General features: G+C 38.0%; 1 protein-coding gene across 2 annotated transcripts in view; it reads left to right on the top strand.

The window, feature by feature from the left end:
• The window catches only part of Gli (carboxyl ester lipase-like protein Gli), a 151,747-nt gene that overhangs the window by 101,912 nt on the left and 22,597 nt on the right, over positions 1–27,238 (top strand). For both annotated transcript variants that reach the window (XM_083133930.1, XM_083133929.1), the window contains exons 6-8: positions 1,678–1,879; positions 10,639–10,826; positions 25,521–25,707. In XM_083133930.1, coding sequence (XP_082990056.1) covers positions 1,678–1,879; positions 10,639–10,826; positions 25,521–25,707 — 577 coding nt within the window. The remainder of the gene's footprint in view (positions 1–1,677; positions 1,880–10,638; positions 10,827–25,520; positions 25,708–27,238) is intronic.

The following is a 27,238-nucleotide window of genomic DNA, read 5'->3' as shown; positions in this document are numbered from 1 at the left end:
CACCCTCCGACATCGCAATCGCCCTCGCCCTCCACCGCCCTCACCCTCCGACATCGCATTCTCCCTCGCCCTCCACCGCCCTCACCCTCCGACATCGCAATCGCCCTCGCCCTCCACCGCCCTCACCCTCCGACATCGCAATCGCCCTCCACCGCCCTCACCCTCCGACATCGCATTCATCCTCGCCCTCCACCACCCTCACCCTCCGACATCGCAATCGCCCTCGCCCTCCACCGCCCTCACCCTCCGACATCGCCCTCGCCCTCACCCTCCGAGATCGCAATCGCCCTCGCCCTCCACCGCCCTCACCCTCACAAGTCTTCCGGAGGGTGAGGGTGAGGTCTGCCCTCACGAGGGTCGCCCTCCGGAGGGTGAACACCTCTGCTATCTACATGGGATCCCTCCCACACCAAATACATATAACTTCACCCTCACATATCTCTGCACTTCAATCCCTGAAGATGAGAGTGACGTTAGCTCTCGAAAGCTTGGAAACTTATCCGGAAATCACTTGGCTGATTGCCCGAGAAAACCTCTTCAATATTTGTCGCCAGGAAAGCTTCAAGAATTATTTAAGTTGAACATGGTCTGTGGAAGCAGCTTACTCGTCCATGCAGCAATTACCCATGAGATGATGAAGGAAAACTGGAAAATATCTTGTTGGAATGAATGGTAAATCTTGCTACTGTTCTTGGAAAGTAGAATAATTTTGTCACATTGTGCTGTATATTTAATGCATTCGGCTAAATATAATCAGTTTTGAATATTGCAGACGTGTTACCCAGGCTCATTTACATGTTCAACTTACCAATAATCTGAGTTACATCAAAAATATTTATTTGTACTTAGAGAAAATATGTTACAACATAAGAGACCGAAAACTATGTACTTAGTATTAATGAAGAGTCTATCATTCGTAGTTGAGATGAAATAATACTTTCCATTGCTTGAAAGCAAATGAGATTTAATACATAATTTATTTCTTCTTGCTCTTCACATCAGCATTTAACTCATTTCAAAGTGTAGTTTATTCACCTTCTGCACAAAGAAAATGTTGTTATGTGATGTCACATGTCTTTGGGCCTACAATAAGTGTATCTGAAACTACACACAATTCCACTGTTGTCACTTTCGTGCAAGATCCAAGTTATCCTGAACGTGGTCAGGCTTCAAGTTGACTTTAATCAGTCTGTTAATGAGAAAAACAATTAGTGAAAATGTAAGGTTGGATGTTAAATGCCTGAATTTGCTACTTCACTTTTGCATACTGAACACTAAACATGCGAGACTTGTAAGATGCCTGGTGCATCAAACGCAACTAATTCGTAACCCTTGCAAATTGTCCATCATGATGTTTCTTTGTTTTACCTAACAAGAGATTCAAGAATTGAAACAAAATACCGAAGAAGCTGTTGGCAACCTCTATACGAATACACTTAAAAATCTATTCCTTAAATGCATAAGATGCAAGAGAAAAATAAATGAAAATAGTTATGGACAATTTTCCGAGCAATACTTGTGCATCCCACTGTACATATAGTTATTCACATGATATTGCAAATTCAGTGCATTATTATTATTATTATTATTATTATTATAGAAAACATAAATTGTACAAATTGTGCTTCCTCTTTATACTGGTTATTTTGTACAGTAAGTGTGTATGAATATTTGCAGCCAGATTTGGGCACTATTCCATGGGGTCCTGTGCTTGATGTGAATGTCACAATACCCAGTGATGATTGGTACCAAGGTTGGAGAAGGGAAGATTGGCATTTCTTGCCTGACAAACCTGAAAACCTGGTTAAGAGGGGAGATTTCAACCTGGGCATCCAGTACATGTGTGGGGTGACACATGACGAGGCTGCATATATGATCTGTAAGTACTGTATTGATGCACAAAAGTCTCTGTCGAGTTGATAGGCACCAAATATTTGTGTGCAAATACGTTTGTTATTATGGTTCCTTGTATAGGGTTTTCCAATAAGAATGATATGATTTTTCAATGAAATGAAATAAAAACTATTTCAGATACAACTAAACTTTTTATATTATTTTGAAGAATAGTTTATTACATTATGTTTTGAATAACACATCATTTCAGTGTACACCTCGACTTCATGCACACGAGTGAATTTGATGAACCCAATTTTCGATGACTTTGTGCAATAACTCTGGCCTAATATCACAAATGCAGTGTTCGATGTTCAATCTTAATGCATCAAGGGTTCGTGGTCTGTTTGCATAGACTATAGATTTCAAACAACCCCACAAAAGGCAATCTAAATGAGTTAAATCACAACTTCTTGGAGGCCAACTAACAGTTGCATTTCTTGAAATTATCCTTTCACCAAACTGTTCTTGCAATACGTCGATAGTTTCATTAGCAGTGTGACATGTGGCACCATCTTGTTGGAACCACATGTCCTCCAAATCAATTTCATCTAAATTTGGCCACAAAATATCTGTTAACATCAACCGGTACCGCTCACCAGTCACTGTAACTGCATCTCCTACCTCGTTTTGGAAAAATAAATGGTCCGATGATGCCACCATGCTATGAACCACACCATACTAAACACAAATGACAACTAGTGACACTTATAACATTTGAAGCATAGTTGCCACTTCATTTCAAAATCATATAATTCTTATTGGAAAACCCTATATTTATTGATTTGATGTAGAATGCTCCATTTAATTCCCATGTAAGATCCCTGGGTGTCTACCAGTCTGAAAATCTCTGAAAAGTCAGGGAAATTTACTCTTCTTCTGTAAAAATCAGTATTTTTATAGTTGTAGGGTAAAATTTGTTGTGGGCAAATGGTTGTTCAGTTTTATACACTGAATATTACTGGTAGTTAGAATGGAAATGGTTTATTACATACTCTAGGAAAAGAGATCATGTTTTGAACTCTTCTATTACTTATAGACCTACTGCAATAAGTAGTTGGTTTTACCACTTTTTAAAATAGTATTTGATGCATTGTACAGAGGTGTTAAAAATTATCAGTTCTTTAAAAATCATGACACAGTACACATTAGGGATGGCCAAACGGATCCGGATCCGAAAAATCTGGATCCAAAAGTTACGGATCTGGATCCGGATCCAAAAATTCCGGATCCGGGTGTGAAAGTTTCGGATCTGGATCAGAGAAATTCGGATCCAAAAATTTCGGATCTGGATCCGGGTCCGAAAATCCGGATCCGGATCCGAGAGTTTCGTATCTCAATCCCATTATAATATTACCACACCTTAAAAGGTATTATGATCTTCGATTACAAAGAAATTTTTCAAGAATTTTTTTCAAGTGTTGTTCCTAAAATACTTTGCTACGCATCAGCTAACACACTCGTGCACAAAAATAATCTTACTTGTTTAACATAAAATGTCAGAGGTGATTTTGAAAATGCCATTGAAACGAATATGTATTCATTCGAATGTATTGGAAATGAAAACACACATAAATGTGAGACATTCCATTCCAGGATGAAACCTTTAACACATATAACAAGATAGAAATGTTATACAAAAATTATACAATTGTTCTACAGTTACAGTTTTACAAATTAAAATAAAACATTATAATATATGCAGTGTTATATAATTACAAAGTGTAAGACTAACAAGGGAGGTTATCTAAGTGTCCCCCTCCGATTTCCATGAAACTTGGCAGGCGTATAGTAGGGCCTAAATAAAAAAATATGTGTTTTTTGTTTCAGCTAAAAAACTGTTTAACAGGGCAAAACCCACTCAATTGTCAAGATGAGGACAAATTGAAGTGGGGATCTGACCCCTGTGTCCCCCTCCGATTTCCATAGAACTTGGCAGGTGCGTGTATAAACGGGCCCAAATGAAGAAATACGTGTTTTTTTTGTTTCGGTTAAAAAACTGTTTTAGGGGGCAAAACCCACCTCAGATGTCAAGATGAGGACAAATTGACGTGGGGATCATCTGACCCCTGTGTCCCCCTCCGATTCCCATAAAATTTGACAGGTGTATAGAGAGGCCCTATGCCCCCTGTTTCTTCCTATGCCATATTTACGTGGTTTCGGGGTCAGATCCCCACTTCAATTTCTCCTCATCTTGACATTTGAGGGGGGCCTCTATACACCTGCCAAGTTTCATGGAAATCGGAGGGGGAGACTTAGACCTCCCTTGTAAGTGTATTAATTAATTACAAATCGTGCACGCGCACACACACACTATATATATATATATATATGTGTGTGTATGTATGTATATTATATATATATGTATATTAGCAGGTAACAATATCGTCGGTCCAATGACATAACGACCTATCTCATTTTTTCCAACTTTTCAGGAGAAGCAAAAAACGTTTTCGCACACACTTTCATACATGTTTGTGAGAAAACTATTTACCCCATAACAAATTTTGTTTTGTCATTAAATTGTATTATGTTTCTGCTGTAAAATAGTGTGGTTGAATGTTACATGTGTTGCGTTACGTGCTTGAAATTTCATAATTTCTTGACATACGTCGGTATGTCAGATCAAAATAATTACTCTCACAGAAATATCTTTGAGATACACCATGAATATAGTATCAAGTTACAGCTTCATGATTTGAGAAATCATCTTTTTTAGTCAAAATGTGAGCAAAACTATATAATATTTATGATTTTATTGTTCATGATGCTTTTTTTTCAATGTGAATGGTAATTTTTATTTTGGAGTTCTTTAGATTTACATGCTTTTAAGTACTTGTACAAATTACAAAACTCTTCACTACAAGTACAATTAAAAAGCTATACATGCCTATATGTAGCTATAATTTGGCTACATTACATAAACATCAATAAAACATTTTCAGTGACATCTATTTACTACGATTTTTGCGGGATTCTCTTGCAGTAAACTTGTTTTTATGTAGATAGTATCTGGCTTGTTGCTCTGCAATCGTAGTTCACGAATATCTTTCCAACTGAACTTAACACCATCATCGGTCTTCTTAAGCTAGAAAAGCCTCAGATCTTCAGCAATTGCCTTAAAATTCAGAAAATCTTCCATCTGCATTGTGTGCAAGCTGTAAGGATGGTTTCTTTGGGCTAGTTTTATGATGGGTACAAGCTGAGCGGGGACAAATATCTCTCCAACTTTCCGTAACGATCTGGAGATTGCACTGTGCGCAGACTCTCCCTTGTTTTGCCCATGATGAGGCTCAAACAATTTGAGCACAATTTATTTTATATTCTCTGCTTTGAGCATTACATGCATAAGCGCAGCCACCACAATCCTATTCTTGTTTTGGACAACACAACTGTCAACATATAAGTGAACTGTATTATTCTTTTCTTGGTCCACTTTCATTAGATACTGGTGTAAAGACATGTTGCTATTTCACATGATCCACGCTTGCTGATTCCTTCATGCCACAAGAAACAATGACAATTTTTCGTGTTCAGTTCATACACAGTGAAGTTGTAGTTAGCCAGATGTCTATTGTAGAACACGGATGAGTGGTTCGAAATTGGCAAGTGAATAACTTGTTGCAGATCAAAAAAGCAGAACAGGTCGCTGTAGTCTTACTTATTGCTTTCAATTCTCTCACTTTAATTTTCTCTGCAACGTGGTGCTTAAATTTATCTTCTAGCTTCATTTTATCTTCATCAGATCCCGCATTGTACGTAATGCATAATCCACACTGATCTTGTTTGGGTTGATGAAATGCAAGATTCATACCCTTGAAAACAATTGTGTATGTTTGCAAAGATGCTTGACATGTTGTGTCAATCTCTTCCTTGTACATCTCATACATCTTCTTTACAGTTAAATCAGAATGAAGATACTCCTTTGTTGAATATTTTCTACAATAGTGAGACTCCATTCGTGGAAAGCGATTTATGTGATCTCCTTCTATACTCCGTTTCCTCTCGTCATTTTCTTTCAAATGTTTGTATCTTCCACCTCGTTTTTCAGTTAGTAATATGCCTGTTTCTTGAATGTTGTTCACTGTCGTACGTATAAATCGTTCGCTAATTCCAAGAGTATTCAAAAACATCTTCTTGCAAACCTTCAGCCTTCTTCCATCCAGGGAAAGATAGTAAAATTGTGTTTTTGTATGTCTCGATGCTTGTTTTGTGGTTTTTGTCTCGTATCTTCTACATCAACGTGTCGTGCTACGTACTCCCTTTGACGTTGCAAGTTTCCAAGATCGAAAAATCAATTTAAAATAATTATTCGTGATTTCTCATTGTTCTTCCGTACATGACATTTTCTTCCTTTGTGGGTGCAGCCTGTGCAGGGGGGTTTCAGCAATCTTCTTTTCCTAACAACCTTCCCTGTAGCTGGATTATCCTATGTTAGACGGTTTCGCTATTGTTAAGATTATGACCGCTGATTTGTAAACACTGAAATATACATTTCTGCATTGCTTTATTTTCCTCTTTGTGAGTGTATTGGCCCCGATTGTTGCATTTTTCTGCTGTAAGCAAAAAGAGATACGCCAACTTGCGAAACAGTTTAGGATTTACTTTATCTGAAATAACGGCGGAAGTCAAGATACGCCGCTATGTCATACCAATTTTTTTTAACAAAGTGAGATACGTAAAATCAAAAAATATTCATAACTTCCTTATTAATTGGATTTGAGTTACGCCAATTTGCCAGGTGATGCAGGGCACCGGTATGATCACAACGACATTAATAACTCAATTTCACAAAAAAATGAGATACGTCGTTATGTCATTGGACTGACGATATGTTATAAACACATTCTTACTTTCCAAAGAAGCGCATGTGGGATGGCAAAATGGATCCGGATCCGAAAGTTTTGGATCCGGATCCGAAAATTCTGGATCCGGATCCGAAAGTTCTGGCTACGGATCCGAAAGTTCTGGATCCGGATCCGAAAGTACCAGATCTGGATCCGGATCTGAAAAATTTTAGGATCCGGATCCGTGAGGATCTGGATCTGGCCATCCCTAGTACACATGATATAGGAATATGATTGTGTTAAAATTGTGTAAGATTGATTGATTGATTTTGATATGATGAGCACTTCAACACGTAGGCCATATTTGCCCATTGTGCAACATAGGGTGTGCCCCTTAACTAAAACAAAATTGAGGCAGATCTCTTAACATGATAATATCTATATTAGAAAATCCATTATTGAATGTTTAGAACCAATTCATTCATACATTGTTAAACATGAGCTAAGACTATAATCTCTCTGAGGGCTAAAATATCCTTACCTTTTAAAAGCCAAGGCTGTGAAGGGACACTCAGTACATAGAAAGAGAAACACTGTACAACACAGCCCTACAGGAGATTTTTCTGGCTGTCGGTCCAGATACCAGAGCATCGTTGATCTGCAACATTGCAGTTGTACTATGTGCAAGTGAGGTTGATTTTTTGGGTGCCTTACCAGAAGGTTGCCCCCATACACCCCACCACTATTGGTAAGAAAACTCATTGTTTTATAGTAGTATTATGAATGCTTTGTCTGCAATTATCTACCCAGTAGAATGGAATTGTCTGAAGCACATCTTTCCAAAATTTTGTGCAGAATTTCTGTTCAGCAATGGTAATGACCTCAGTGTCATAAAACTTCAAAATACAATGTCTTCTTATTCCCATGATCACCCTCTTTGCAAATACTGCCACCTGGTGGTCAAATGTGAAAGCAGTTTGATGGCATTCAGTTTGAAACTAAACTTTGAGACTCTCTAATCCACTAATATGCCCATAATAGGCATGTGTTTAATGCATCACACAAGAAATACTAGTTTTTCTAGAATTCATTCTTTTTCAATAGCCCCGTATGTCGTTCATAATTAAACATTTTTAAATTACAAATTTTGCGATATGAGTTACTTACAATGTGATAATTACATTATAATATTCTGAGGAATTTGTAATTATTGATGGCCTCCATGGTGGAGCAGTTAGCACAGCACATTACGATGCCAGTGATCCTGGTTTTAATCCTGGCCTGGGCATGGGTGTTCTTTGTGAGTGTCCCTTCATCGATTTCATCATGTCATCTCTCATCCTTATCTTCGTGATTACCCAAAAGTGGCAGAAAAAGTGAAGTAATATAAACCAAATCAATTTCAAATTATTAGTGTTCTAGATCTAGTGCCTTTTACCTGGGCAAAACCTGAACCCTTATTGAACCCCAGAATCAACAATCGGTTCTCATCCACCCAAAATACTGATTTCACCGTTGATCCTCCATCAAATATCACACTACAAATATCAGCAACTGTCTCCAAGTAACCATTATCCACCAAGCACTCCATCAACGAACACATTCTCTCGTAAACACTGGAAAAGATTCAACATATCTGTTCTGCACACCACTATAGCCCCTTGACTCAACCTAGGTGGTCAATAACAAATCCCTAACTTAATCTCTCTGCCACAGTACCATAAATTTTGGCGTGTAGTGCACACCAACAAAGGAAGGTTCGTTCGGAGTTGCTAGGCATCTTGCCACTCCCACCCCCACCCCTAAAATAACAGGGAGAGGGTGGCTCAAGTGGACATTCTTTCCATACTCCCTTCAGCGTTTTTCAAGATTCGCAAAATATTCTGTTCAGTCCCTTTCTTTTTTTCTTAACCTCCATATCTTCTCTCATATACATGCCACTGGGATATGCAGTGAACATACCCTGAGGAGGGCTGGCTGCTGATAGATAAGAAGAGGGAAAAGATGTGACAACGCTTTCAACTGTCAACTGTGGCATGCATTCTGGTTTCGTTAAGAAGATGGATGGGGGTAAGAACACTACACCATGGCAGAAAGGCTATACCCACCCATTTTTTTATCAACCACACATTTCCAACATTTTTCATCCTACCCATACACCATCCAGCAATCAGTCAAACACTGGTGAACATGAGCATCATATACTAACGGTACGAAACATATTTTAAAAAAAATGGAGAACACCGGGTATTTATTCCTCTGCTGAATTGAGTACAAAAGACTTCCCATTTATATAATAATAAATTGGATTAAAATTGGTCTATTTTTATTAATTTACAATATATTTTTATTTATTGTACCTAGGTATAATATTAATCATCAGCATGATAATTATAATTATTGTTGTTATTTTTCTATTTGAGTTTTATTACCAGGTGTGACGGTTAATCATTCTTAATTTCGTTGCTGGATGGCACTGGAAGCAAGGGTTGGTGCACAGTCTCAACTGTTACGTCAGTGTGTTGCCAGGACAGTACCTGTCAAAATGCTGTGGATGTGCAACCGAGTGCGATTGATCATGATATTGGGTTTGTGTGGGAAACATGTTGACCTTCAAACCAAATATGGCGCATGTGCTTTTCTTGTTCAATCAAAAGAAAAACGCGAGTAAAAGCCATCGTATCCTTGTGGAAACGTACGGTGACAAGATGCGTGTGTGCGTTGGTTTCAACGATTCAAAAGTGGTGATTTCGACTTGAAAGACAAAGATCGCCCGGGCCAGCCAAAAAAATTCCAAGACTCCGAATTGCAAGCACTGTTGGACGAAGACGATACGCAAATGCAACAACAACTGACAGAGAATTTAAATGTTGGTCGCCAAACCATATCTGATCATCTTCATGCCATGGGAAAGATCCAGAAGGCAGGAAAATGGGTCCCACATCATCTGAACGACAGACAAATGGAAAAGCGAAGAACGGTGTGTGAAGTGTTGCTTTCTCGGCATGAAAGAAAGTCTTTCTTGCATCATATAGTGTCTGGGGACAAAAAATGGATCTACTTCGAGAACCCAAAATGCAAAAAGTCATGGGTTGACTCAGGACAACCTTCAACATCGACCGTAAAACCAAATTGCTTCGGAAGGAAGACAATGCTGTGCATTTGATGGGATCAGAAGGGTGTGGTGTACCATGAGCTTCTGAAACCAAGTGAAACAGTGAATGCTGTTTGCTACCATCAACAACTCATCAATTTGAACCATGCATTGATCGAAAAGTACCCAGATTGGGCGACAAGACACGGAAAAGTGATTTTGCAGCATGACAACGCCTCATCACACACAGCGAAAGGTGTCAGAGACACCATTTCTGCACTTGGCTGGGAATTCTTGCTCCACCTGCCATACTCACCAGACTTAGCCCCTTCGGATTACCACTTGTTTTCATCGATGTCTCACTCACTTTCCCAGCAACACTTCAACAATTACGAAGATGTCGAACAATGGCTTGCAGACTGGATCACCTCAAAATGTGAACGATTTTTCTGGAAGGGCATCCACAATTTGACGGACAGATGGGCACAATGTATAGCTAGTGATGGCGCATACTTTGAATAAAGCATTTGTTACCTTTCACACGAGATACACTTGTTTTCTTTCGGATCAATTAAGAATTATTAACCGGCACACCTGGTAATGACCTGACTGCTCCTTCTAAAATTTCTCGTAATGCCCATACTGGAGAAAGCAGTTTTTTGTTTATACCTGTTATCTCATTGTTTGGCTACACTGCAGTACAATGACCCCCCCCCCCCCAACTAGTCCATGAAATATAGAATTATTCATTTAATTTTTTGTGTTAAGTGTTTGTTTCCTTTCATTTTCGTACAAATATCTATAATGTAATTTAACTACAGTCACAGTAAATGCAACTTGGAGGTTTTATTTTCTCTATTTCAGTTAACAACAAGAGCTTAGAACCATACTTTGAAGTAGATGAGAAGTTCGTTGATGAGAAAATCTGGGAGTTCATAAAGAAGTACAACTACACTTTGAACCCTGATGGCATTTACTATGCTTTGAAGTACATGTACACGTATTGGCCGGACCCAAAGAACAAGACTTACATCAGAGAAGAATACATTAATGTAAGTGTGAATACCTTATCACAACCAAATGTTCCTGTTTTCCACTGCATATCACTAAAGGTATTTAGTCGACCACTAATCAGTTATAAGTAGAGGCATGCATATTTTGTTTTTGACAAAAACCCAAAATGTGAAGTAACACATTCTAATGTTAATTTTTCATGTTTCTGAAAGGTGTGAGGTGCATTTTCCTAACCTGTTTTGTCACGAAATAATGCGAAATGAACTGCAAAATGCAAAATAGACTCTTAAACATGAAGTTTACAGTTTATATACAGACACTTTCTGAAGTCTGAAGTATCCTGTGAGTTATACAATTCACGGAAGATTGATTAATTCTGCTGTAAATATTTGAGAAGCAAAAATTGACCCCTTTATACAGGAATAAGCTTAATATTCTGGTAATGACATGAATGTGCTATAGAAGGAATATGTTTATTTTGTGTAGTAAGTGCAGTTTTTATAACAAATTTGGGATTATATTCACATTTTTAGAACCAAAATGTCATTTTATATACCGCTATAACAGCAAAATTATATTTTATTTACCGCTTTTGAACCCGAAGTTGACTGTTGTTGAACCAAAATTGTGCAATTTTATTTACCAAAAATATGTGCCTCTAGTTATAAGTCTCTCATCATCTTCATCAAGGTCTCCTCCTTTACCATCCGGCACTTTCTTTGCCAGGCTGCTTTCACCCATTCTTATGACGTATACTATCTATTGTGGTGCTTTCCTCCTAATATTTTAGTCTCTATGTGTCTCATGGTCTGTTGTTATTTTCCATTCTTCATTTTGTACCACAGATATACAAATGCATGTTAGTATCTCTCTTTTCCATGTATTTAGCTTTTTAGCTTTATCATGCCACTTTCCTTTTTGGAATGTGGTGATTCTACTATTAGGGGACACTTTTGATTTAGAAATTCTTTTAATTACACTGTCCAACAAAATTGAAGTTTTTCTCTGTTAAAAGAGAAGTTGGGGTGATTCTAATTGAATTAGATGTGCTGATTTCAAATCTAATTACAGAATTTTTCCATCACCCATGAAGTTTGTGTAACAGGGTACATACAAAATATCAGGTACATACAAATCTTATATAGCCTCATAGTGATACGATGCAATATTATTCACAATGGCATATCTAAAATGTCTTCGAACTTGATTTTCGGCTGTACTTTGCTTGAGGAACATCTCTTTTTAGTGTCCAGCAATAATCTGCCAACATATTTGGAGCCCATTTTTCCTGGTGGCGCCTTTCCATTTCACCAGTTTCCCGGTGGAAACGTTCTCCATGTTCGTCGCTCATTGTCCCAAGATTTTGTGGGAAGTCGAGGTGGGAGTCTAAAAAGTGTATCTTCAGAGACATATTACACCCCAGAGCATGATGGTTCTGAATAAAATTACTGACAAGCTCTCTGTAATTTTCTGACTTGTAGTTTCCGAGCAAATTCTCCTGTCCTGCGATGAGTGACTCTCTCTTCGGCCGGTTTTTTTCAACATAATGATTTTTTCTCTGCTGTCCTATTTACACAGGAAACAGCAAAGTTTTGTGTAACCTAGTTGCTTTCCCCTTAGGATTAAATCTCCACATATCTGCCAAGAGTATTTACAGTACTGGATATTTGTTAATAACAGTTTCATGTTTTCATAACTTTCCTTCATGCCCCAGGAATATAGTACGGGAATGCTTGGATATTTATTTCCATTGTGCAGTAACACTCCTTTCAAACTTGTTTTCGGAGAGTCTAAAAACAAACGTCATTCTTCACTTTTATGGACAACACCTAGTGACTCTAATAGACCATCGATGTTACAACAGAAAACAAGGTCCTCATCTTCAGCATACATATCTACAAAGTCTTTTTGGCGTTGCCGAAAAAAAGTAACTCTAGTGTCACTCTCCAACAAATGCCATCCTTTTAATCGCGATGCAAGCAGTTCTGCTTTACCCTTACTCTTAACTCTAGATTTCGAACTAAATCGTTAAGATCCTCTTGAGTTATTAAGTGAGGTTCAGCTGTTGAAACACTCCCCACAAAATCAGGATCATTATACAATTCACGACATTTGTTAGGAAGACTTTCACTTTCTTCCGTTAGACTTATGTCATCTGGTGGAGCAGGTATGGGAACTCCAGGTCCATGAGTCACCGGTCGAGTTGATGATTCTAGTGATGGATATTTCACTGTATGCCTTGATTTTGAATTTATTCCAGATATATTTGTCAAGCAAAAATAGCAGTCTGTTATATGATCCTTAGGTTCCCTCCATATCATAGGAACTCCAAAAGGCATATGACGAGATCCTGTCAGCCAACCACTCAAAAGCGTTACACAGTTCGCACAACAGATATCAGGGGCCCATTTCTTGTTTTCGTCTATCTTATTGCCGGACCCTGTGGCCGAGTTGTTAGCACATCGCGCTACGACGCCAAGGGTCCCGGGTTCGAATCCCGCTCGGGCTTGGTTATTTGTGAATGTCCATTCATCAATTTCATCATTTCGTCACTCATCCCCATCTTCGCAAATTAGCCAAGAGGCACAAAACGCAAAGTAAAATAAACTAAATCAATCAATAAATCAAAAATCGTCTATCTTATTCTCAAAGTAACACTCATAAGCTCTTATTACATAGCATACATGAGGAATAAATGTTCTCCTATTTGCTTTTAAGGTCAACTCACCACAGATATACCTAACTTCTTGACATGATTCTGTCTTTGCTTCAAAACACTCACTGGAACTGAAGAACACTCAGGAAAAGCTTCTTTCCTCCAGACAACTTGCTACTGATATGAGAAGTAGACATAACAGTTAAATCACAGCATTGTGTTGAAAAGTTAATTGTTGTCAAATTTTTCAGTTGGATTGTTTAACAAGTTTAATTGTTGTCATTCATGCAGACATCAATGGCCTAAAGTTACTAGTGTATTGTTGGAGCAAAGACATAAAAATATTTTAAATATTGCCTACCAATCAGCTTGTTATGGACTGCATGCTGCAATAATAATGCAGAATTATATTTTTATTGTTACAAAAAAATGGTGGGTGATTGACAATTTCTGACCTCATTTTCGGAATCAGCAGGTGGCAAAACAGAGAACCGTTGAAATTTTACTTTCAACAAAACCATTGTTGGACAGTGTTATTGAAAGTCCATGCTAATGACAAACCAGCCATCTTTGATTTTTCTCCTTAGGATGTTGGGTTGAATTACCCCCAGTTTAGGGCATCTGATTTCAAATCATTCAAGGCGTGCATGTATCGGTTTTTGACGAAAACATGAAATGTGGAACAGCACATTGTAATGTTAATTTTTCATGTTTATGAAAGGTGTGAGGTGTATTTTCCTACTCTGTTTCGTCACAAAATGATGCGAAATGAACTGTAAAATGCGAAATAGACTCTTAAACACTAAATTTAATGTTAATTTACCTACATGACACTTTCTGAAGTTTGAATTATCCTGTCAGTTATTCAATTCATGGAAAATTGATTAATTTTGCTGTAAATATTTGAAAAGCAAAAATAGATCCCTTTATACAGGAACAAACTTAATACTCTGGTAACTATATAAATGTGCTATTAGGAGGGATATGTTTATTTTGTGTAGTAAGTGGGTTTTCTCATTATATTCACAATTTTAGATCCAAAATGTCATTTTATATACTCAGGGTGGCGACAGACCTGGAAAACCGGGAAAAGTCAGGGATTTTGAGGTGTCAAAAAAAGTCAGGGAAATGTCAGGGAATTTCGTCTTCATTGACCTTTTTTTTTTACAATTTTTATTTTATTTATTTATTTAAATATATCGTTGTAGAACTCTGCACGGGAACGGGAAATCTCGTTCGTAAGTTTCGGCCTCAACTTTTAGGCCCCTTTTAGTTGCAACACAACCACGGCGACAGAAACCAGTGATGGCAGGAGGAGAGAGAGAGAGAGAGAGAGAAATTTCTCTGGCATGGGCTTTTCGGCGGGAATTTTAAATTTGAACACTCTTTGGAAGAAAATTGTTATAACTCGGGCACTATGGGAGCAATCTACTTCGGATAACTTTTGTTTTGCAGCTAGAACATCAGAGCATGCAACCGTGTACAATTCAGAACACCGGACCGAGGAAGGGGGGCTTGGGGGGGGGGCGACCCCCGAATTTCAATGAAAAAACAACATAAAAATCTGGAGTTTGCCCCCACTTCTCCCGCTATTATTAGTATTCTTTTCAAAGAATGGACGTTTCCAAAGTGAACGTAACATGTTTCATGTTCTTGTGTGCCATACAAGTTGAATAATAATCCAAAATGTGAAACTCTGTTTTTTACGAAAAATAGGTAATTTGCATATCACTCAGAAAATTGTTATAACTAGGCCACTATGGGAGCAATCTACTTCGGATAAGTTTTGTTTTGCAGTTAAAACATCAGAGCATGAAACCGTGTACAATTCAGAACGCTGAACCGAGGAAGGGGGTTTCAGGGGCGAGACCCCCGAATTTCAATGAAAAAACCATAAAAATCTTGAGTTTGCCCCCTCTTCTCCCGCTATTTGGGAAGAAAGCGCAAACTTTAGTATTCTTTTCAAAGAATTGACATTTCTCAAGAGAATGAAACATGTTTCATGTTCTTGGGTGCCATACAAGTTGAATAATAAGCCAAAATGTGATATCTTAAAAAAATTTTTTTTACGAAAAATAGGTAATTTGAATTTTTGGAGGAAAATTGTTATAACTCGTTCACTATGGGAGCAATCAACTTCGGATAACTTTTGTTTTGCAGCTAGAACATCATAGCATGCAAGCGTGTACAATTTAGAACGCCAAACCGAGGAAGGGGGGGGGGGTTGGGGGCACGACCACCGAATTTCAATGAAAAAAAAACATACAAATCTTGAGTTTGCCCCCTCTTCTCCCGCTATTTTGAGGAGAAGGCGCAAACCTTAGTATTCTCTTCAAAGAATGGATATTTCCAAAGAGATTGAAACATGTTTCATGTTCCTGGGTGCCATACAAGTTGAATTATGAGCCAAAATGTGAAACTCTGTTCGGAAATGTGACATGTATATGTTGCAGAGAGGGAGGTTGGTCATCAGTATGAATTTCCCAGGCTTGCTCCAGACCTGTGTCAGAGTTTCCACCCAAACATAAGAGTATGATGGTCCAAAAAGCACATTCATTTCGTAATCAGCACCATGATACCACATGGTATCATCGGGCGAGTACAACCTTACTCTGGTGATACCATATGGTATCATCGGGGGAGTAAAGGTTAAGCCTCTAAATATTACCTGGAAAATGCATTGAATTATCATTTTTTCTTGTCCGTATTGGAGTAGTAATGGGACTTGTCAACAGATGGAGGGGATAAGTGCAGGTGGCGCCATCTGATAGTTGTCGGGCGTCGTAGTAAGTCAATTTGTTGGGCAAACTGAAGGAACATGCAAACAAATAGGTTCCATTGATACATACAATTTTTGTCGAATATCGCCACCCGACAAAGTATCTCACTACAACATGCGACAGAAATTGCATGGACTGCAACATGCAACAAAAATCGCATGCATAAACAAGAAGAGCTTTAGACTGCAAATATGCTGCTGGAATTTTATTACTCTTCTGGCTCACTTCACCTTATTTAATGTAGCAGTGCTTATGCTTTCATCATCCTGACGTGTTACTGGTTTCGCACAAGTTAACATACGATTACAATGACATTGCACTATTCTTAGATATCAAGAAGAATCCAACAAAATGGGATATATATGTATATTGAATACTATCACGAAAAAGTGAAACATAAATCTGCATTGGTGAATGTTATAAAAATTGGCAAGTGCATGCTCCCAACCTCAAATTTACTGCAACACTAGTATTGCAACGAAATTAACACCACTCTCTGTCCTGTCTGTTTAAACTCGTGAGAGATGGTCATTAATCTCTCACTGAGTAAGGTTAATGTCCAATATTATGAAATAAAATACTAATAATAAATACGTAAATATTTTAATATCATATTTACTCGAATCATTCAATCATAAAAGCAAATCACTTTCTTCAAGAGTTGACTTTTCTCTGCCAGCCCTGCTAAATTTTCACTTTTCATCTACTGATTTATACGGAGGATGGCCAGAAAGTAATTTCCAATTAGTAGGGACATTGATTTTTCGCAAATGCCAAAACCTTGAAAAATGGTAATTGCTGCGAAGTTATGTTTAGGAATGTGCAGTGATCTCTGGACACATTTTTCGCCCGTTCGAAATATCAAAATAATGCGAATTTGGCATAAAATGCGAATTGTTGGCGTTTTTAGCGATGTTTTTTAAAAGAAATGTCCTAAAACAAACAAAAATTCCATGAAATCCAACATTCTTGTCATTTCTAGGCCATGTTTGTGTACATAGAACATGCAAGTTTTCCAACATTTTACTCAAGAGTAAACTATAGAGTTATACGTACATGGAATAATTCCGACAGCCACATTAAATCATGTATTTCCCACAATTTTTTCAACTTCTATCCAAACCATTTGCATCACAGAGCAAAGTGGCAGGGTTCTAACAGGAGATCGAATGTGTATCTACCGTCACACAGGAGCCACATCTTCGTATTTGTCACACGAGATATGTTTTGAATTACCAAGCTAAGTGCTCACCATCGGCATTTATCGAGTGAGTAATAATGGAGCTCAGTCGTTACATCTGACAAAATCTCACATAGCTGAAAAAATCTCAGCTATGTGAGAGAATGGAGTGAAAGGCCAGGAACTAGAACTGATGGAGGTCATCGGAATCGTGTTCAGCTGTGGGTTTTCTTTAAGAGCATGATAAACTCAAGATTGCGCAGTACTGATGTCTAACACATTCATCCCCATAATATTCCCTCAGTCTCAGATGAATGTCAATTTGTAGCACATTTTCTGCTTTTAGAAACTCGATCACTGCACACTACTTCAGGCGCTTCACCAACATTGCATGGTTACATGCTGCCATTTTCCTTGCAATAGTTCAGCACCCCCTGGCGATAGAAGTTTGAAACCTGCAATGGAGAAGCTGGAAAGTCTTATAAGTGCAATGTATGGTTGCTCAAAATCCAAAATGCGTTTACAAGGTAACAAAGAAAATAAAAACATAGGAAGCGTTACTTTTCAGCACGCCCTCGTATATATACACTTTATTGCAGAGCCATTTCAGGATTGTAATGTTGTTCATTGACGTTCCAAATTACAGTTTGCAGAATTTCAACACAAAATGTTAATAAGAAATGAAATTAGGCATGCCATATTTAATGCAAAATGTTGAATTTTTCACGAGTTTTGTATCTCCTAAACCAATTAAATCTCAAACTCAAAATTTTTACTGAAGTTACTTATCCTGAAGTACTGTATTGTGTACAAATTTCAGATTTTTAAACAACTGCCCACGAGAGATATTTAACCCTGAACTTGGATTTTTTTTAACAAAAAGTACATGTTTATGACCCTGTAGAAAAAAAAATATTAAAGTCTCAAGCTTCAAATAATTTTGACGTACTCTATTGGTACACAGGTACTTGCACAAAAAAATCCAAGTATCAAACAAACTGCCTTCCCCCCCAAAAAAATGTCCGAAAATGTCATTTTGAGCAATTAAAATACACAATTTTAACCTTAAAATTTATTATGAAGGAGTAATATTTAGAAAATTACATAGAAATATAATTGTAGCCTATAATGTGCTTAACATCACAGATTTTGTCTCATTGTCGTAGGACTTACCAGAGCTGAGAAAAAAAAGTTGCCGCTGATGCTTACGAATGGAGAAAATGACGCGCGCCATGATAAAAAAATGCCCGCCATCTTCAAATCGGTGATAGTAAAAATAAAATAAGAGTGGTTCTGAACTGTCAATATATGAGGCTCACACCACTCAAAAAATAAACTTTTTTAAAAATGGTCAAGCAACCAGCTGGTATGATTTCATATGGATTGACCCTTTTCATAGTATTATGAATATTTTACTTCATAAATAAAACATTTTAGAAATAACTTCACTTAAATTTCAGTACACTGTGCAAGGAACATTCATGCTAAGGACAAATTACATGTACAGGAAAACCTCGTTAATACGAAGTACCCTTTAATCCGAAGTTCTTCCCATTCCCCAGCCGATAAGATAGGATTTATAATGTATTTCATTACGGATATATAGAAATACGGATAATTTTTAATACGAAGTTGTTTACAAGACCCTTCCGCAAAACTGGTTTCGCTTAATTCGAAGTAGTCACCTGCGTAAGTCGACAAGAAAAGATCGAATGTGGAGAGAGCGTGGACGTTATTTTAACTTGACTTGTTTCCTTGTCCTAAGAGCTGCTGACAACTCGAAGGAAGCAGCCCGAAATGCCCGCTGGACATTGACATTCTATGTCAATGTGCATGGGAGGTCAAGCTCTTTCCCCGCTGAATGCGCCACCTTGGAAATATTCACAGGTGCTAGATGAGAAATGCGAGATAAGATTGCACGAATGTTCTAAAATACAAGATGCGTGGTGCCTGGAAGTCTCACCCATCTGTCTAGCTCTGAGCTCGAGATACAGCAATTTCCCGTCAGCGAGCAACTTTTAGCCTGGTAGCAGACAACTTCCGGTAACCACTTTCATTAAAAACGTGATCTTTGTGCCCTGTAGAACTTCATAAAAAAAGGGAAACTGTTACAGATAATCAAAGCCGTATAGGTCAACTAAAGATCGTCAACCCACTTAATGCGTTGTCATCTAGGTTTCCCGCAAAAGTTGACGTCGATCTTACGTATGTTGCAACTCGAGTTTCCCGCTTCATAAGTTTCCCAACTGTGCCGGTCATAAAATTTGCCAAAACAGTGTTTTGTTGTCTGAGTGACTTCTCCCCCTTTTCTATCCACAAACGGGGGGGGGGGGGGGGTCCATTGCTAATTGTTTCGGCCACTATTTTCTTTTTTTGCTCGTGTGCACACACGGGCTCCTTTCCTTTGGTGTCTAAAAAAAGCAAACAGTTCTGAATACCTTCTTCAAAACAAACAAAAACTGCATGATAAGTAAAAGAAAAGTGACCCCCTTCCTTCTCCTACAACAGCTCATTATCCGCCACTGGTGTGCATGGTAATGTGATAATTGCAGAATTCAGGTCCCTCTTTCTTGTTTGAATACTGCTATCTGGATAGGAAATATTGCTCGTATTATTGTCTGTTGCGTGGTAAAAGGTAATGCAAGGATCATTTTTCTTTTTCACACTGCTGATAAAAGTTCAGCCTTCGACAACTGCTTTATCTTTAAAATGCCGATGATTTCCCTTCTGCCACCTGCTGCTCTAACTTCCAGCCAGTCTCATTGTGTTTATGCTGCAGCTGGCGCCAGTGTTTAGTCTAGCGTCTGGGAAAGCTCTCACTTGCCGATAACTGCAATGACTCATCCAGTGCGAAGGAATAAGCGTCATTGTTTTGAATCTCGCAAAGCCATATAATCCCCGCTTTTCTTCAGAACCATTAGCGTGCTGCTGTTTAAGAAAACAACAAAAAAAACCGCAATGCTCAATGTAGGAATACGAGATGAAAAGTTTTGGCGGAGCGAGTGTTTGACTTCCAGAATACTCCTGAAAACTACAATAAATTGTCGATTAATCTGAAAATACGCAAGTTTCGTAAAGCTTGTTTTTAATTCATATTATGCTGATGAGCTAAGCGGGACTAAATATACAGGTTAAAGTGGGATCCAAACCAGAGTGATTATCGAGTGCGGCACTGTTTAATGTGTCCTAGGATACACATTCGGTTCAAACAGATCGCAAGTTGTGTGTTTACTTTTTCAGAGTGGATTACAATGCAAGTTGAGGAAGAGTTTGAACTGATCCCTGCAAAGGGGGGATATGAAGTTAACTGAAGCAAAGAATACGTGACTTTTTTACAACAAAATTTACAGCCCCGATTTTTTTGTTTTGTTTTGTGCTAGGGAAAGGTTGTGTTTTCTCCCAAGAGAATCTTCTGTTACCAGTTAATCCTGTAATGGACAATGTTCTAGTGAACGCACATAAAATCCAATATTAATTCTGTCCGATTATCTCCCGTCTCTTGCTCGCGCCAGTGTGACTACTGTCAAGATTCTTCCTAGTTTCACTTCTTGCAATAAACGAGATTGTTTTCCTTTCCGTACGTCTCCGTGCAAACGGGTTTCTTATGAACTAAAATTGTAAGAATTTCGTGGAAGAGCAACGACTTTGCACAATTAAAAGAAAATACCGTTTTTTAAAAGGCTTTTTGCCAGGACATGCATCCCATGCATAACCGGTTGTATAACTAGGCAGGATAAATGGTGTTAACCGTCTCCTTTGAATCTTTGTGTCTGCGTTAAGCTCCGTGTTCTCATTTTGTGTAACATTTTTTACACTTTCTTTAACCCATCCGCTTACCATTTAAATGTAGCTTCAGAATCTGTAAAATACCATTTAATTTTCCTCTCCGCTCGCTGATTCTGCAGTGCTGAATTTAAATGTTAATTTCTCCTAATCTATTTACCATATCCACATGAAATTTTCTAGTAGTGTAAAACATAGAGTATAGTAAATGTACAAAGAAGTATAATGGAATTACAAGTTGAAAAACTTACCTAATAGTGGTGTTTGGTGTGATATTCCTTGAAGCATTCAGGCATATGTAGTGCAACCTTGCACTTCTCACATTCCCATCTACTGGTGGACTTCTTGTTGTGGGCTGAACAAACTTTACACTGCCTTGATGGGTTTTGTTTAACAGGATTTGGAGGGATCTGCTGAGGAAAATGAGCCCAGTTGGCACTCTGAAGTCTTAGGGGGGTATCATTTGATGGGCGTCCTCTTCGTGCGTATTCAGGTAGTTCAAGTTCCTGAAACATCTGTTCCACCACTAACAGCCTGAACTCATTGTACTTCAGATTTTTCACATTTGTAATCTTTCTGTACATGACATAAGAATTATACAGTGTCAAGTCCAGCATGTAGAAAAATATCTTCTTATAGGCCTTTAGGTAACGGCGCATAATTGGGAATGAGGCTAGTTGCTGGTCCATCTTGTCCACCCCACCCATACCCTTGTTGTACTCAATAACAGCTTTTGGCTTTTGTATAGGCTGATTTGTCTTTCTGTCTACTTTGCGTGTGTTAGTCATGTAAATATTATCATGCATTGTAGACAACATTGATACTGCTCTACGGTCCATCCACTTTATGAGAATCATCTTGTGGCTGTACATTGCAGTTGCTTCACCTTTCTTTAGTTGCAGAGTTTTTAATTCTTTAGGAATCTTTTTCCTGTTGAGACGAACTGTACCCAAAACGTTTGTATCTGCAGCTAACAATTTTTCACAAAGTGTTGGGGAGTTGTACCAGTTGTCCACGTACAATGTGTAACCTTTGTGAAGCAAGGGTTCCATCAATTGAAGTACAATTATTTCATGCTCAGGTAATTTCTCTTGGGAGACTTTTTTACCTGTATATATTTGAAACTCGCAGCAGTAACCACTGGAAGACTCTCATACTTTATAATATTTTATGCCAAATCTAGCTCTCTTGCTGGGATTGTATTGTACAAATGAAAGCCTACCTCTGCATTTGACCAGACTCTCATCGATAGCGATGTCTTGTTCTGGAGTGTACATATGATGAAATTTATTATTTAGGTACTCCATGGGTTTCCTAATCTTTCCTAATTTATCTCCAGGGCGAATATCATCATTATTTACAAAATGTAAAAAGCGCATAATCAGCAAATACCTTTTATAAGGCATTACACTTGCAAAAAATGGTGTTTCAGTAATCTTTCTGGTGCTCCAGTAGCTTTGTAAACTTTCTTTCTTTACCTGCGACTGAAGAATACACAAACAAAAAAATGCCTTTATCTCATCGGGAGTTGTTGCAAACCATTTTGCATCAGTACTATTTGATTGAGCCTCACCATTTTCATCAAAATGTATATTGTTGTTGGCATAAGCGTTTGTCTCAGAGCAAACACTTTCCCAAAAATCGTCTTTGAGGAATTTTTTTAGCACCTCACATGCAGAAGGAGAAGCCCCTAAGGATCGCAAAACAACACTATTTACACCAGGCATACCTGTAAATGGTATTTTCTTAGGTGCATCGTTGGGTGTACAGGTTTCTGACCATTTCCATTCGTCTTCTTTCTGTTTCTTGGCAACAGGTGTCACACTGCCCTCACTTTCACCACTTTCACCACACTCCCCATCACTTTCACCCTCTCCACTTTCACTGAAACTGGAAGACTGTGATTCACTCTCATCATCATCACTAAATAAATCCACGTTTTCCTCTTCATCACTGTCAAAAAGCAAGTTTTCTATTGCCGCATCAGGAACCATTCTCTTACTAGCCATGATTGCAACGAAGACAAAACACTGTTTGTTTATATGAAAAAATAATTCGCCTCAACCGCATGCAGTGGTATGAAAAATTCAGGAGGACATTTACCAAAGCTTAAGGCACAATCGGACTGCATACTGATGCCATCTGTTAGGGAAAATCTGAGTTACAAGCACAAACATCACAACCCGTCGAAACGACGGCTAGGTAAGGCAGGCGTGTGCCAGCTCAGGCCGTCGATTCGACGACTAGGTAAGCGGATGGGTTAAAACCTACAATATTATTATATAGTACATATAAAGCTTATTTTCTGAGCTACCACCAAGTATAAAACATTCTTTGTGGGCGTAATTTATACTCTACTTTATTTGCACCTGAAAACAGGCGCCATCTTGAAAAGTTTGGATAACTCGAAGTCGTTTAATATGAAGTTGACATTTTTTGGTCCCTTGAACTTCGTATTAACGAGGTTTCCATGTATATAATTTTATCTCTCATTTTTTAACAATTTTCATTATAATTCAAAGTAGATAAAGGGTTGTAAACCTAGAATACATGATTTTTTATTTAATTGTGCAAAAGCTTAATAACTATTGTTACAGAGCTGGAACATTTGTATTGTCTCCTTGTAGAATCACCCAATATCTCTAGTTATTGTAGCTTTTTTCTTCTTTCATTAAATACTTTACTGTTAGTAAAGAGTTTAGGCATTTAAAGGTGTGGAATTCATCAAACTGCAGTGTGTTTATGTTGAGTATTTTCACCTTCATTGCAGTTCTTATTATTTTCATAATATTTATTCTTCTCCTCTTGGTTTATAATGAGTCATGCTCTGTGCACTGTATCTAATTTTTTTTACCTACTTTATGAATACTTCTTCCTGATCATCTAAGAATCATGTATTCACCATATGCAAGGTTGCCTTTTCCTTTTGAATATTTTTGCATGGGGATTAATTCGTGTGATTATTATTTCTCTTTTACCAGTTGAATTGTAAAGGCCACCAAACACTGGGAGAGTTACATTTATAGACTTCGAGTGAAAATATAAAGATCCAATGTACTCCCTCTGTCCCATAATTATTGTCCGGTACACCTTTGTGTGTTGTCTCATAATAATTGTCCGATATTCAAACTGTGACATTGGGGTATATAGAAGAAGAACATGAAACACGGGAATGAATCATACAACTTTATTACTCAAGGATCAGTACAAATTGTGCTTTCCATCTGCCTCTTCGTCTGTCATTCCTGTACTACCATTTTGGCATACCGGACTATAATTATGGGACAGAGGGAGTAACTTTTAGAACCTTGCACCCAGTGGCATCTCCAGTGGGATGAAATATGCAGAAATTTTATTCATGAAATAATGCAACATACCTGATTTTCTGTGAAGTGAGCATCTTTTTTTGAAATATTACTGCATTAGATCAGAAACCCACAAAACATTGCAACTGGGACTATGTATTTTCCTTGCAGTTTTGTGAAGAAAGCCAGGAATATCAAGCAGTGTTTCCTCCCTCCCCCCTCCTCTTCTTAGTGTCTATCACAGTTGTCAGTTATATCAAATGTATGAGAGCTGCAGCATGCGTTCATTAATGACATACTTTTCTTTTATAGTGCTTATATGCACCAAAACAGCAATATAGCAAGGAAGCTACGAGAGAATCACGTGTGCTAAATGTAAACAAACCTCTTCTTTCCACAAATTTACGTCAGTTACATAGCTAGGGCTACATATTTATGGTGAATAAAAGATATAGTTTTCAGTTCCAAAACTGGGTATATGTCAGGATCAAAAGCTGTATATAAAAAGGCATTTCAGCAAGGTGGGAGATCATCTAACCAGTTACGAGTTAACGTGTGGTCAGCATGACTATTCCACAGTTGTTGTTATAGATTTCCATGACTGGGTTTTGCTACTCATTCGTAACATTCCAATTTCCTCACAATGATGTGTTGCCACCGGTCCCATACACTGGCATACATCTCAGGAGAAAAGTTGTGAGCTTACCCCAGGAGACTCTGAACCTATGCGCATCACGTAGCCCATGACCTTCCTTACCTTGACAGAAAATTAACTTGTGTTTTTTTCACCTGACCATTCATTAAAGTATCATTTGAATCACATTTCATGTCAATTTATTTTGGAATATAATCAAATATTTTGTGTGTGTTTTGAGAGAGAGAGAAGGGGGGAGTTAATTAATGTTTGATGTCAGTTTTCGGAAAGTATTAGAATTTTGTGTTTTGATTCAAATGTTACCTGTGCTTTACTTGCCGAAGCAGAATCATTTGTTCCTAGGTTTCTATTAACAATCTTTTATGTGTTCCAGATGCTGTCTGACTTCTTCTATCGTGCACCGAACGATCATATGGTGAAGCTTCTGGTAGAAAAGATGGTACCAGTGTACATGTATGTGTTAAATACAACTGTGGAGACACTCAGGTGGCCCCATTGGAGAAGAGTTCCTCACGACACAGAATATTACTTCTTAACTGGGGCGCCATTTATGGATGTTGGTAAGTTTACGAGTTGTTTCCTCTCCATCTCGCTACCACTTCATCACATACAATCGCCATACCAAAGCCCTGTGATCTTTCGACATTAACATAGCTCACAAAACCACATTGGAAATTGAGGACATTTCATTGGGAGTACCATTCTTTAAGTATAATTTGGCCATAATCACATGTAATTGCTCTGGAACGACACCTGAAATGTAGGGTTTTGGTACAGATGGCATTGGTGTGCCTGCGCTTACTCATCACTAGGAGGCCTCCCCGATGGTGCAGTGGTAGCGTCGTTGCCTTGTAATTAAGGGGTTCTGGGTTCAATACCCTCTGAAGGCACATAGTGGTTCGGATCCCACTTCAAACAGTAGATCCAATTTCAATTATTCTATCTGTGCATAAAATTGGCTTAAACACTCAAAAGCATCTACCATGTTCTGATCCTGTGGACTTGTGCCTTGTATTGTGACTGTCGAGTTGATGTCTGGGTGGCCAAATAATATAGCGGACAATGTTGGTACCTTGTAATATATTTCTGGACGAGGTGCATTATGTAGTATTAATTGCTCATAAAAGCATACTTAAAGCTTTTTTACCTTCTTTTGGAGGTGGGGGACTAATACCTAGCAGTTCATATTTAAAGTCAAATGATGTCTGCCATTACTTGGGTTGTACAAAAGGATGGTACTGAAAAGTATGCTGCATGTACCATTCCTCATACCATTTGATCATCATGTCCATTTTTAGTGCCAATAATAATGAGAAGCTGGATGGTACATATGAGTGTACCACACCATGTATTTACACCAGATGATTCATATGGATATACCATGACGTTCTGAAGAGATTTAAAGTGTGCCATGACTTATTTTTTTCCCCTTGGGGAGGTCATGTGATGTAATAAGGAGCAGGAGGAGCTCCAATGTTTTTAGTGTACAATTCTTTACATGGTCTTTAACTACATGTTTGTTTGTATGTATAACAAGTTTTGCAAGTGGAAAGTCATTATGTTGAGCATAGCAATTTTTTGAAACATGTTCATTTGTAACTGTCATGTGCTGGCATTCTCTCTGTGTAGGGGGACGGGCAAAATTAATTCTCATTACTGATAATGTAGGAGCAGCACATTATACTTTCATCTGTCCTGAATAAAACCAGAAATGATTCATAACTCTACCATTCCTGGTTTCCGTGATATTAAATTTTATTTAGTGACATTATTTGACAGAATGTCAAATTTTACCCTGAAACCATCCACATTGTTTACGCCAATACCATTTAAAGCCATGGATGTTCTGATATGTGAACCTATGTACATTTTATAGCAAAACTCATGTTTGTAGATTCCTTCCTGGTAGCACCATGAAAGAAACTAGCATCTCTGGGGATGATGCCATATTGAATACCTTACCATAGGGCTGGAACAACGGATACAGCAACCAATTTGTATATCATACCGGTACTTTAATTCACTTGGCATTATACAGTAATTAAATTCGTTTGCACACTGATAAAATACACAAAACCCCACATCCAATAG

Source organism: Lepisma saccharinum, chromosome 13 (genome assembly GCF_977018435.1).
Source record: "Lepisma saccharinum chromosome 13, izLepSacc3.1, whole genome shotgun sequence".
NCBI classification, from domain to species: Eukaryota; Metazoa; Arthropoda; class Insecta; order Zygentoma; family Lepismatidae; genus Lepisma; species Lepisma saccharinum.
Note: the sequence above shows the minus strand (reverse complement) of the source record. Positions and strands in the feature narration are given on the sequence as shown.